This window comes from Limulus polyphemus, unplaced genomic scaffold (genome assembly GCF_000517525.1).
Source record: "Limulus polyphemus unplaced genomic scaffold, Limulus_polyphemus-2.1.2 Scaffold6, whole genome shotgun sequence".
Taxonomy (NCBI): Eukaryota; Metazoa; Arthropoda; class Merostomata; order Xiphosura; family Limulidae; genus Limulus; species Limulus polyphemus.
In genome coordinates this window covers 1,950,198-1,963,311 of record NW_013665616.1, presented here as the reverse complement: position 1 = coordinate 1,963,311, position 13,114 = coordinate 1,950,198, and the positions used below count along the sequence as shown (strand labels likewise).

Here is a 13,114-nt window from a genome sequence, read left to right as displayed (position 1 = left end):
CGGCTAGCGCAGATAGCCCTCGTGTACCTTTGCGTGAAATTCAAAACAAACAAACTAACAAACAAATGCAGTGAAGTCTCGAGTGCCTAGAGAGACCATTTGATGGATTGATTGTTTTGTTTTCTAGCAGCTCAGTTCCACATTTGAGTTCAGCTTTGTCAAAATGCCTACTTGCTGTGCTCTAGGTTGTAAAAACTGAAAATACATTTTCAGGATTACCTTTTTTTAGTTTAGCTTGGGATAATTCAGAAAAATCAAGTTATGGCTTGCAAAGCTTAGACTTGTACACCCATCAGCTAAAATGGTACGAATATGTCAAGATTCGAATCCCAGTCACACCAAACATGCTCGCCCTTTCAGCTGTGGGGGCGTTATAATGTGACGGTCAATCCCACTATTCGTTGGTAAAAAAGTAGCCCAAGAGTTGGCGGTGGGTGGTGATGACTAGCTGCCTTTCCTCTAGTCTTACACTGCTAAATTAGGGACGGCTAGCACAGATAGCCCCCGTGTAGTTTTGCGCGAAATTCAAAACAAACAAACAATATGTCAAGATCATTTTGAAGAACAATGTTTGCTTGTTAATCCTAAATATGAGATTGCACCACATAAAGAAGATGATAGTTTTGTCTCTTGAGGCATTCCCATCTATTTTTTTTATCACAAACAACCACGACAAGAAAGGAAAAGTACAGAGAACAGAAATGTAAAATGGCAACAGACTTGTGAGAAAATCTTCATACAATAGTGAACACTTGTAAATAAAATAAATCTATAAATGTAAATAATTAAAGCGTGGTCTTCTGTTTCCTTTTCCTAATTTACCATGCACCCAATACGTGTAATATCTATAAGCAGCTAAACGTACAGATTCGTTCATTATTACTGTTATTATTATTACTAATGTTGTTGTTGTCACAAACAATTCTAAAATGAATTTCATCCTGTTTGGGATTGGATCAGGTAATGGGTCTTTTCTCAATGAATCACGTATCGTAAGTAGTGCCAGTCGCAAAACATCACGATCCAAACACAGCGTATTGAATCTTTCATGTAATATGATACACCCATCATGATCCAGTTCTGTAAGTTTTTCTCTGACCTTTGGACACTCCTTACAACAAAAATATCCATTATCATTGCAAACATTCCTCGCAACTACACTAGTCAATGTTTCCTAGATGGTCTGATCTTATATCAACCAATTCAAGGTCACTGTTACTGCTATTCTCTGTTTGGATCTGGATATTTTCGGTCAGAACAGACAGTTCTTCATCTATAAACTCTGGCTCGAAACTGTATCCTTGTACTTTCACAATATTATCCATTTTAATTATAAAACTGACACAAATAAATGACAAATAATTACATGTATATCAGATGATCCATGCCTATTTTGTTATCACAGCTAAGCACAGGTGACGTCATTTTGAAGTTCTTACAGCTGATTGGCTTTCATCAGTCTCGAGCAATGGCGTTCCATAGTTCACAAAATATGCAGCAGTTTTGAATGTTTGCTTTTAAGCTATGTGTGGAGAGTGCCTAACGACGCCTCTTGTTTTGTGTCATATTGTAGCCATAGTCTTTGTAAATACGTGTATTTTAAACGGTGCACCTTTATAACTATGTATATTTTTTACAATTTAATAGGGCTTATGTTGCATTTTGTGATTTAATAAGTTTATTTTCATGTAAGTTTTAAATATTTATTTTGCTTGAACATTATTTGCTTCATTTTGTGTTTTGATTATTTTTTGTTTTACAATGTGTTTCTTTTGTGTTTTGATTTTAGGTTATGTAGGGTTTCACGTGAATATGTTGTTTAATTATAAAGGATGTTGTTATGCAAAAGGTTTTTATTATTATTTTGTATACTTTTTATTGTACCCCCAGTGGCACAGCGGCATGTCTGCGAACTTACAACGCTAGAATCCGGGTTTCGATACCCGTGGTTGACATAGCACAGATAGCCCATTTTGTAGCCTTGTGCCTAATTACAAACAAAAAACAAACTTTTTGTTGTATCGCATTTTCATATAACATATTTTATTTGTGTTTTGAATGGCCGTTGCATGTTATGTTTGATACTGTTAAGGGGTCTTGTGCATTGTGTTTAATTTCATGATCATTCGTATTGTTTTTGCAAGGTATTTCTGTTTTCCACCCCCTCCTAAAGGGGATAATTTATCCTCGTTAAAGTATTTTATTTCATTGTATTGTGTAACGTTGTTTTTTCCCCAAGTGTTGTTTGTATTGTTAGACAAGTATTTTACAGGGGTGAGAGCAAATTACGGCGGTGTTTGACCAATTGAGTTTAACTAATCAATGTTTTGATTAGTTTTTAAGTTTTAAAACTAGGGTCAACGGGATCAGCCTGAATTTAAAGGGGCGAAAAGAAATGTATCATATGTTTTTGTCTCCGTTACCAGATAATTCTTTTGAAATTTTGAGTTGATCTTAATTTAGAACATCAGACAAGAGAGAACTACCAAGTTTCTCCCTTCTTTTGTTATTTAATGAACTGGCTGAGTCATCGAAGATGTCACAATGTTATCTCTTACAGATACTGACAGTGATCGTTTTTCGTGGTAAAAAGGGCGATGTTTTGAGGGCTTTGACACCCCTTCCTAGTTGATTTGAGTGTTGTATATATATGATTTATCTTTTTGTTTTGGATAGCTTTTGTTGAAGAGAGATTTCTTTGTTTTAGACCAATTTTTTTGCTTTTTTAAGATCCGGTTAGAAAGATTTTGCACTTCTTAAAGATTGTGTTAATTTTGTTTAAGATTAACACTTATCTGAGAGTTTTTATACAGTTTTTCTAGAGGTTTTGAACATCTTGATAAATTTTAACTTTAAAAGAACTTTTACTTTAATGGAACTTTGCAATTATTTAACTTAAATTTGAAAATTCATCCCTCTTTCCATATTTCTGCAGTTAAAGATGTACTGTAAACACCTTTATTGTTTTAACTTTAACTTTGACTGTAAACAAAGATAGTTGCTTTATACATTTCCGTGTACTGTTTATTTCTTTGTGTCTGACCCAACCAGAATGAAGGAAAGAGAAAAGTATACTTCATTGTATAGTATCCGTCGCATTTCCTGTTTTCACTCTGATGGAAATCAGTGTATTTGAGAATATCACAATATGCTTAATTACTGGCAAGACTGAGTAAAAAAAATCACCTTTTTTTCTGCATATGGAGTGACAAAATGTTATAGATATCTTAAGTTCAAAGTCTCGGCAGATGTCAGTTAATCTCACCATCAAATATATTGAGTTTATATACACAGGTTTACAGATCGAAGCATATGGTAGCTGAGTATTTCATACTAACTTGTATAAAGGAACATGAAAACATTAAATAGATACAATGCTGTGAACTACATAAACTTTACAGCTGCAGTTTTCGCTTCTATAGCTGCTTCAGGTATGGTCAACTTGAGCATGAGGAAGGTAGAAATCCCAGGTCACCACAGCACCATAAAATAAGTATACGGTATTGATATATATAAGTTGTCATCTCAGTTATGCAAACGAATCATAGAAAGTTTGTTATATTTGACATCTGGTAACATGAAGTTAGTCGTTTTGGAATGAAAGCAAAATTATAAAAATATTGTTTGTATTTAGAGCAAAGTCACTTTGGGATATCTGCTGTGTCTACCGCAAGAAATCGAACCCCGGATTTTAAAGTTGTAAGTCATTAAATTTACCGCTCTCTCACAGGGGGACATTAAAATAAAAATGATTTCACTAACAAAGAAACATATGCATTTTTGACTTTCATATCACGTTACTGTAGGCTACAAATAAGATGTGTTTGTTGAAGAAAGAGAAAAATTGTAATTATGCGGTGCACCTTTATATTGTGTTACTAGAAACTATTCAAGCAGTTTGCATCTCACTATGTTTATTAGCAGCAAGTAATACTGTTTGTTTACTAGCAGTATGTCATTCTGTTTGTTTATTAGAAGCAAATAATACTGTTTGTTTATTAGAAACATGTAATACTGTATGTTTATTAGCAACATGCCATATTGTTTGTTTATTAGAAATATGTAATACTGTATGTTAATTAGCAGCATGCCATTCTGTTTCTTTATTAGAAGCAAAGAATACTGTTTATTTATTAGAAACATGTAATACTGTATGTTTATTAGCAACATGCCATATTGTTTGTTTATCAGCAGTATGTCCTTCTGTTTTTTTTTATTAAAAGCATGTAATACTGTTTGTTTGTTAGAAAGATGCAGTACTGTTTGTTTGTTAGAAAGATGCAGTACTGTTTGTTTGTTAGAAAGATGTAGTACTGTTTGTTTGTTTATTAGAAGCATGTAATACTGTTTGTTTGTTAATTAGAAGAATGTAATACTGTTTGTTTTTTAGAAGCATGTAAAACTGTTTGTTTTTTAGAAGCATGTAAAACTGTTTGTTTATTAGAATCATGTAATAATGTTTGTTTGTGTCAGAGATTTTATATGTGGGCTGAGATTCTTTTACAGTAGGTGTCTGTGACTTGTTGGCGATAAATTCGAACAATAAACAGACAGCACACAATCAACTTGTTTTAAAATAATATATTCAGAACGTATGTACAAAATTCTTTACACTATAGGAAATTACCGTTTTATCGGAAATTCTAATTAATTCTATTTTCCTATCAAATGTCCACTTAGACTGATTCAATTACTTTAGAATCCAATTGACAAGATGAACTATTTTTCTCTACTCTCTTTCTTACTGCACAATCTGTGATAGATTTACGTTACCTCGTGGGTTACCACACTTTTATCTCAAACTTTAAATAATTATCTCCTTTTGTCAAACTCCACACAGATGGGTTCAATTACTTTAGAACACCCTTTGACAAGACAAATTATTCTACTTATCTCTATTTAACTGTGAAACTCACTTTAAAATATTGCCCGTTATGGCTAATCACTCACACGCCGGCTAACTTTACGTTTTTTTATTTTTATTCTGACTAAACTTTACTTGACTTCATTGTCTTGCGCTCGCTTGGTCGCCTATGTTTATATCTTGTTCACTGAGGCCTGGAATGTTCTATAAACTACGCAATATATAAACTACGACGCTATAATGTAACAATACCCAGTTAAGATAACGAGAAAAACACCGAAGATTCGAGTAATGTGACGTCAACAATATTAGCAAAGCCTAGACAACAATGTAATTGCAAACACAACGTACGATTGATACAGAGTCACGTAACGAATTTTTTCACAACTAACACTTTAAAACAATCCATCTTCAACACTCCTATCTTAAAAATTAAACAATCATTAAATATTTTAATAAATATTAAAAGAAACTAAATGATAACACTTACACTAAACAATCTTTACCTAACAATCTAACTAAACAGTTTATTAGAAGCTTGTAATGCTGTTTGTTTATCAGCAGCATCTAATACTGTTTGTTTGTTTCTTTATTAGAAGCATGTAATACTGCTTGTTTATTTATTAGAAAAGATAATGAATTTCCACTGGTAGTACGTCTTGGTGAATGGGACACACAACAAACGACAGAATCACTGAAACATGAAGAATATTATGTGGAACAAATTATCGTCCATCCAAAATATATAGAGGAAAACCTGTGGAATGATATCGCAATCCTTCGGCTACGCTCAGAAGTCTCGTTTCATCCTCACGTGCAGACAGTATGTTTACCATCTCAAGCAGACATATTTGAAGGGCAGATGTGTTGGGTTACAGGATGGGGCAAAGATGAATTTAGTAAGTTTATACATAATAAAGTATACATATAGTATATGTGGGTTAGAGGAAGGGATAAGGAGGAGTTTAGTAGGTGTATGAGTTATATGTAGCAGATATACCTATAGTAATCGATAATAATAAAAGGGTGTGTCTGTGTGTGACTGCTATAACTCCAAGAGGAAAGAACCTAGAAACCTGAAATTTTGCATCCATACTAAGTGGACCCTGAGAGTTTGCATCTGGATATTATTAGTTATTTATGCGGATAAGATAAGTAATATCCAGGTGCACACCCTCAAGGTCCACTTAGTATGGATGCCAAATTTTAGGTTTCTAGGTTCTTTCTTCTTAGAGCTATGGCGGTCACATATTCTTTTCTATGTAGTTTTTCACTAGTTTGCCTCAAAAAAAGATGCGCTCACGCACGCACGTGGATAATTAATAATACCCAGTTGCACACCCTCAGGGTCCACTTAATATGAGAGCAAAATTTCAAGTTTCTAGGTTCTTTCCTCTTGGAGCTGTGGCAGTAACACACACACACACACAGACTAACAGATACACTCTTTTATTATTATAGATTTAAAAATAAACATTATTCAGACAGTTAAGTTAATATTTACACCAAAAGGGTGTTACAAATGTAGGTGTGTCTAACTAGATAAATGGATTAATAATTACAAGTTGTTTAGAAATTTATAAATTTTTACTAGTCAAACATTTTCATAAACATCTTCATTGTGTGCGAATGCTTTTATATATATTATATTTGTAATATAAAGCTTGCATGTTTACAAGTATTCTTAATTTTAAACTTTTTACTTTTAGAGTATTCTATATACATGTTTACCATAATAGGCGTCTAGTTTTTATTTCCTCACATATATATATATATATATATACATTACTCTATTATGATAATTTTACTGCTGTAGAAGGACGTTTCAGGAACGTAATGAAACAAGTGTCTGTACCTGTAATTGAAAACTCCCACTGTCAAGAACAGTTGCGAAGAACAAGGCTTGGGATGCAGTTCGACCTGTACCCTGGTTTTATATGCGCAGGCGGTGAACAAGGACATGACTCCTGTAAGGTTAGTGATGTTTAATAGCTGAATATCTAAATGTTAACTAGTGTACAGTAATATGAAGGAAAACGGAGACTAGAGAGACATTTTTCTTGGGCACCGTTCTTCAGTAACAACACTTGCAATTAACTGAATATTTATATAAAGTACTCACTGGGATAAAACATCTTACAAACACACAGACACACGAAATAGTTATACCATAAGCAGTTAGTAAACAAAGCTAAGTACAAACACGCAACGAAAGGTAGGGCTTATCTCTAACCTTAAGCACTTTAAAGCAATAAGAAATAAAGATATTTTTTATTATCCAGTTAATATCCATTATAACATACACGGAATACATTTACAGCTTTGCTTCAAATTTTCAATTGTGAGTACTCTTTGTTTGGTGCAGAAATCCAACCTACTCGTGTAAAAGAATAATTAATATTGACGTTTTGCATCTTATTATAACTATACCATACAGTTAAATTACTTTTAATTTATTTTCAGTAAGTTATTTTTATGTAATCTTTATAATAATGGTCAGTTTTTATTTACAAGAAGAAACGCCTGTCGTTTTCCTGTGAAAAATACAAGTTCTCTGAGAGTAACTATTATGAAAATATTTTTAATATTATCTTATATCCTTAGGATTGATTTAGGAAAACGCGACTCTTATTCTGGAACCCTACATATTATTTTATTATTAGCAGACGCTCGTCGAAACAATTCAATGGTAATTCTCCTACAAATAGCGATGAATACGTATACAATGTGCAGTCAACCCAATCCTTTGTAATATGATAGTCTAGCGGGACGTTTACAGCCGTCTTTTGTCATTCCATGTGTTATTTCAATAAGGAAAACTGCTTTGAGTTTGTTTTTAAGAAAAGGAGACTGAGTGCAATGCATTATTGGCAAATATGTTTTGGTTTCGATACAATGAGTGCATTCGGCACAATAGAGCGCTCAGGATCGCTAAGTAACCCAGGGGATTTTTACCACTGGAATGCCACCATTCCTTGTCACTTTACTGAGCACAAGAAAATACCGCTATCGAAGTAAGCGCTTTTTGACAACAGTTTTTTTTTCTATAAGAACTATCAAAGTGGAGCTATTCAATTCAATTAAAATCAATTTGTTCGACAGAGTACAATAAAATCATGCATATATATAATACCGGCACGAAAAAATTAAAAAACAAAATTATATAAACTGAACAATAATAAATACATCCTATTTTTATGTGTTTTTCCCGTTCATACTCCTATCTTCGAATTATTTCTTTCAATTAGTTGACGGAATAAGTCCCGTTTTTTCGTGAAATTCCTTCACAAAAATAAATATTTTTGTTCTTAATAAGTTTTTTCTCAGATTGACTGTTCAATATTGACAGATCGATGTAGATATCGATTTGAAATTTTAGAAATTGCAAACAAATGAATAATTTTGCTGTAACGTACTCTTGAAAAGAAGTATTTTGATATATGCTTTTTTTGCTTTTCTACGTTTACGAGTTAACAGTGTACGAGATAGAGAGCATGACAGACAGACTTTGGCTTGAATTTTGCGCAAGGCTACACGAGAGCTATCTACGCTAGCCGTCCCTAATTTAGCAGTGAAAGACTAGAGGGAAGGCAGCTAGTCATCACCACCCACCGCCAAATTTGGGCTACTGTTTTACCAACGAATAGTGGGATTGACCATCACATTATAACGCCCCCCATGGCTGAAAGAGCGAGCATATTTTGGTGGAACAGGAATTCAAACTCGCGACAATCAGATTGCGAGTCAAACGCTCTAACCACCAGACCAACTCCTCGACATTAGTGTTTAACACAGCTCATTATTCAGAAATATCTCACCTCAACAGACATACAAGCAAATATTTGGCTATTACATATATAGGTGCTCAACATAATTGAATAGATTTGTTTAAACATTTGTTTAACAACAAGTAAAAGCTTGGAATTGTCTATTCTTTCATTGGGAGTGTCTCTTTGAGCCAGACTAGTTTCGGAGAATTCCACTCCTCATCAATAACCCTTGACACTACCACCATTTCGATTTTCGATACCTCATTACTATAAAGGCTTGGTTTGGTCTGAAGTTTTATTGGTGGTAATGTACAGGGTCACTGATGAGGAGTGGAACTCTCCGAAACTAGTCTGGCTCACAGACACATCCCCAATGAAAGAATAGACAATTCCAAGCTTTTACTTGTTGTTAAACAAATTTTTAAACAATACTGTTCATTTTTGTACCAGATTACCAGTGTCAGCTAACAATACGAAGAATTAAATTGTGGCGGAATGCCACAAGTTCTTCAAATACCTATAGAATGATAGGTTTCTTTTTTGTGAGTGTAAAACACGTAAATACACCATTTAGATGCTTAACATTTTTCTGCATGATACGTTACATAACTGTATTTCTAAACTATATTTCATATAATAAAATAAATATTAATAAATTATTTAAAGTAATAAGGGAAAAAGAAAAATGATTTCATATTACATAATAACTTATAAAACTATAAATATTTTAATCGATAATATACATATGCATTTTCGTATCAGCTGTATTTGTATATTCCTGAAGGCCTTTCTTTTGGTGGACTGAAAGTGAGCTCCTCCCTTAAAAACATGCTGGTTGTGTGCCTGACTAACAGTAACAGAAAGTTTTTAAAATATGAGTTGTTATACCACCAGGGTCTGGCATGACCTGGTGCTTAGGGTATTCGAAACCAATCACTGAACATGCTCACCATTTCACCCATAGGGACGTTGTAATGTAATGACCAATCCCATTTTTTGTTGGTAAAGAGTAGCTCATGAGTTGGCGTTGAGTAGATGCCTTCCATCTATTCTATCACTTCTGAATTAAGGAAGGCCAGCGCACATAACTATGTGGTAGGTTTGCGTGAAATTCAAACAAGCATACAGACAAATATATTATACCACAAACATTCAGTTATTATTACATATAGTTTTTATGAGCTGTTAGACCAAAAAGTGAAAATAGTTACCATTCACTGGTATCTTTTTTATTTAGAAAACAAAAGTCAAAACTGACGAATTAATTTGCAGAATATAATTATTTCTACGGGTATTTGTTGTAGCATTAGTTGGCGATAACAGCAGTTGCTCATGTTTTAATATTGGTTAATAATGTTGTAACGTGTTCTTTTGGATTATGCGGTAAAAATAATGCGAATTCCTATCAGTGTAAATTTGTTTATTTCTTCCTTAACGTTTTCTATAGGTTACTTTCATTTACAGTTGTAGGCCTAAGTTCGTAAACAACGTTTTAACAGAAATTCCGAGTATACAGTAAATACGCCTAACTCACAAAATAAGCTTACTGAATTTCATTGTCAATAGACACGATAAATTTCGCTTTTAACACTAAACTGTGAACAACTTTTTTGACATTGAACGGATAAACTGACTGACAAACTCACTTTGCTGCTGATTCCTTCAACAGTTTACATTAACTCATAAATAAGTTACCCTCGCCTCTAGATATTAGACGAAGTTTCTAAATTATTCCATCATTGTGGTCAGCAGGTTACCCTAGCAAAGAACCAAACTATGACATTGAAAATATAGCAACAACAATGGATTTCTAACAGTTTTGAATAAACCTTCAAGATGTTTAAGTATCGGTAAATTTAACAATGATTGGAAGTCAAGTGTTAACATATATAAAATAAATATCGTTTCGTATTTCTTCCTCACATCTATGCTTATACATTTTTTGAAGATATTCTTGTGCATATATTCCAAAGTTTACTTTTTTTTTAAATATCAATATTCAGTTTGGTTGAACTTATAAAAAGGAACCGTTTCATTGAGGCATTAAAATAAAATACATAAAAGACCAAATATACAGTGCAATTCATAAAAAAGGTTTAACACGTTATGATCTCGTGATGGGAAATAAAAGCAATCACAACAAAAATAATTAACATTATTTTTATTCTTGGTTTAATTACACTGTTGTATTTATATTGTTAACTTTTAGGTATTGACATTATATATTGATATGTAATAACTTATAATATATATTTTTTGCATGTTTAAACAAGAGGGAAACCTCAGTAGCCGCGGCACTTGAAATTATTTTAGGTAGAAGTAGAGTAAATTAATCTATGAGACCTTTTTTGTCCCCTTTTTATTAGTTATGGTTTTAGGCGTCAGCAATACCCAGCGTGGGGCGCTCGTGTATCTGATTCGATTTTATGACTCATCAGGATCTCTATCAGTCTACCCTCAAAATGAACTTATTTTGGGCAGGGTTAGAGTAAATTAGTCTATGAGTCCTTGGGCGTAGTCAAATAATCAATCGAAAGGGTTTGCCCCCACCCCCAGCCCAAAAACTGTAATTAGATCTCAAAGAGACGATGGAGCTAAAAATTTGTACTTGAAAAAACACTGCAAGCCATTCTATGAATTGCTTTGTCATGGCTATAAATTACATGGCTATGAAATACTTTAAGGTGTTTTATATTTTTATGTATTTTTTTTCATTAGGGTGACGGAGGTGGACCTCTGGTATGCCCTCGTTCAAACAGCACATACGTCATTACTGGGATTGTATCGTGGGGTATTGGCTGTAGTGAATCCGGAAATCCTGGAGTCTATGTGCGAATTCAAAACTACATCGATTGGATCCATAAAAATATATTAATTTCGTGAATAATCATTCTGAGCATATTAGTAGTACTAAAAGTTCTTTTGATACATATTTTGACTTACAAATAAAAAAATGTTTTGCTTCTGTTTTCTTTTAACTTCATTAAAATCGACCAAGAAAAAACAACAGTATATTTATTCATTTGTTTTTCGTAAACGAAAAAACAACAACAACAAAAAAAACAAACAACAGATTTCTTACAGCAACAAATGTGAGATAATCAAACTTATTTATTAATCTTTATGCTTCATTATACCAGGGACTAATGAATGTTGAAAAGTTTCAGTTGATTTTGAGGATTTGTCTGTTTTTTTTAATATAAAACATCATATTTTACGCAGTATATAAATCTATTTTTCTAAACAGCTCTCGAATTCGCGACCCGCAAATTGCGAGTCGAGCGCCCTCACCATCTGGCCATGCCAGGCCTTTTTTATTTTGTTCACTTTCAAGTTATCAGGCAGGAAGTAGCACTGCTTATGAAGGCATGTCTGGATTGTTCATCGAAATGGTATTTTAATAATCTCCTCAATAGGCCATCAGAACTTTACAATACGATACACAATATAGTATAGCAACTAAAGCTTTCCTTTTTTTTGCTTCTTTTTTAATATATGATAACTCAAAAACCAAAACAGTGGTGTCAACCAATTTCACTGAGGTGACATAGTTTCAAACGGAGTATCCGCTTTTATAAGTATTATTAATAGCTAGTATTAATTATACAAAAAGAATCATAATTCTAGTTTAAATGTTGTTATCATTACCTCTTCAAGTTAGTTTTCTTAGAGAAATATGGTGTTCATTTAAAAAGTTTAAGTACAGGGTGAAACAGGAATTACCAACCAATAATAGTTAAACAATAAATATTACAGTTGGAACTTCACTGTATTTAGAACTTGATTACAAACACAACCTTCCTTTGTCCATTGAAACACTGCATTAAAAACAAGTAAAGAAAAACTTTTCAAAAAGGAAGTAAATGTAGGGATGGCTAATATCAGTCCTTCAAAAACAATGCAAATAAGATAGTAGGTATGGCATTTGTTTCATCCCTACATAATAGCACAAACAATAATTAACATATAGCAAAATATATAACTATTCAATCACAATTGATTATAATTTATCCTATTTTTGTCTGTTTAACATTCTACTACACTATGTGCCTGTGCTATTATGTAGGGATGATGTAAATGCCATCCCTACTATCTTGTTTGCATTGTTTTTGAAGGATTGATATTAGCCATTCGTACATTTACTTCTTTTTTGAAAGGTTTTTTCTTTATTTGTTAAGCCAGTGTTGGAGGCTTAAGACAGTTTTAGTCTACAGTACAAAACTTTTGAAGTTTAGGTTTCTGCAAAATGTAGCTGCGTTCTTAAGAAAAATTTGTCACTAAACAGGATATTATATCTAGGGTTTCTGATTTGCGGTTTTAACCGATAAACAGCCCCGAAAAAAGGAAAAGAAATACACCGAAAATACTTGTTGGCCAGGTGGTTAGGGCACTCGACTCGCTATCTGCGGGTCGCGGGTTCGAATCCCCGTCCCACCAAACATGCTCGTCCTTTCAGCCGTGGGGGCGTTATAATGTGACG

The 13,114-nt window shown here is 33.2% G+C and overlaps 1 protein-coding gene across 2 annotated transcripts in view; it reads left to right on the top strand.

The window, feature by feature from the left end:
- The window catches only part of LOC106475393 (serine proteinase stubble-like), a 34,007-nt gene extending 22,385 nt beyond the window's left edge, over window positions 1-11,622 (top strand). For both annotated transcript variants that reach the window (XM_013936112.2, XM_022381344.1), the window contains exons 5-7: window positions 5,492-5,763; window positions 6,681-6,838; window positions 11,353-11,622. In XM_013936112.2, the coding sequence (XP_013791566.1) occupies window positions 5,492-5,763; window positions 6,681-6,838; window positions 11,353-11,517 (595 nt within the window). In that variant the 3' untranslated portion in view covers window positions 11,518-11,622. The remainder of the gene's footprint in view (window positions 1-5,491; window positions 5,764-6,680; window positions 6,839-11,352) is intronic.
- The last annotated feature ends 1,492 nt before the right edge of the window (window positions 11,623-13,114 follow it).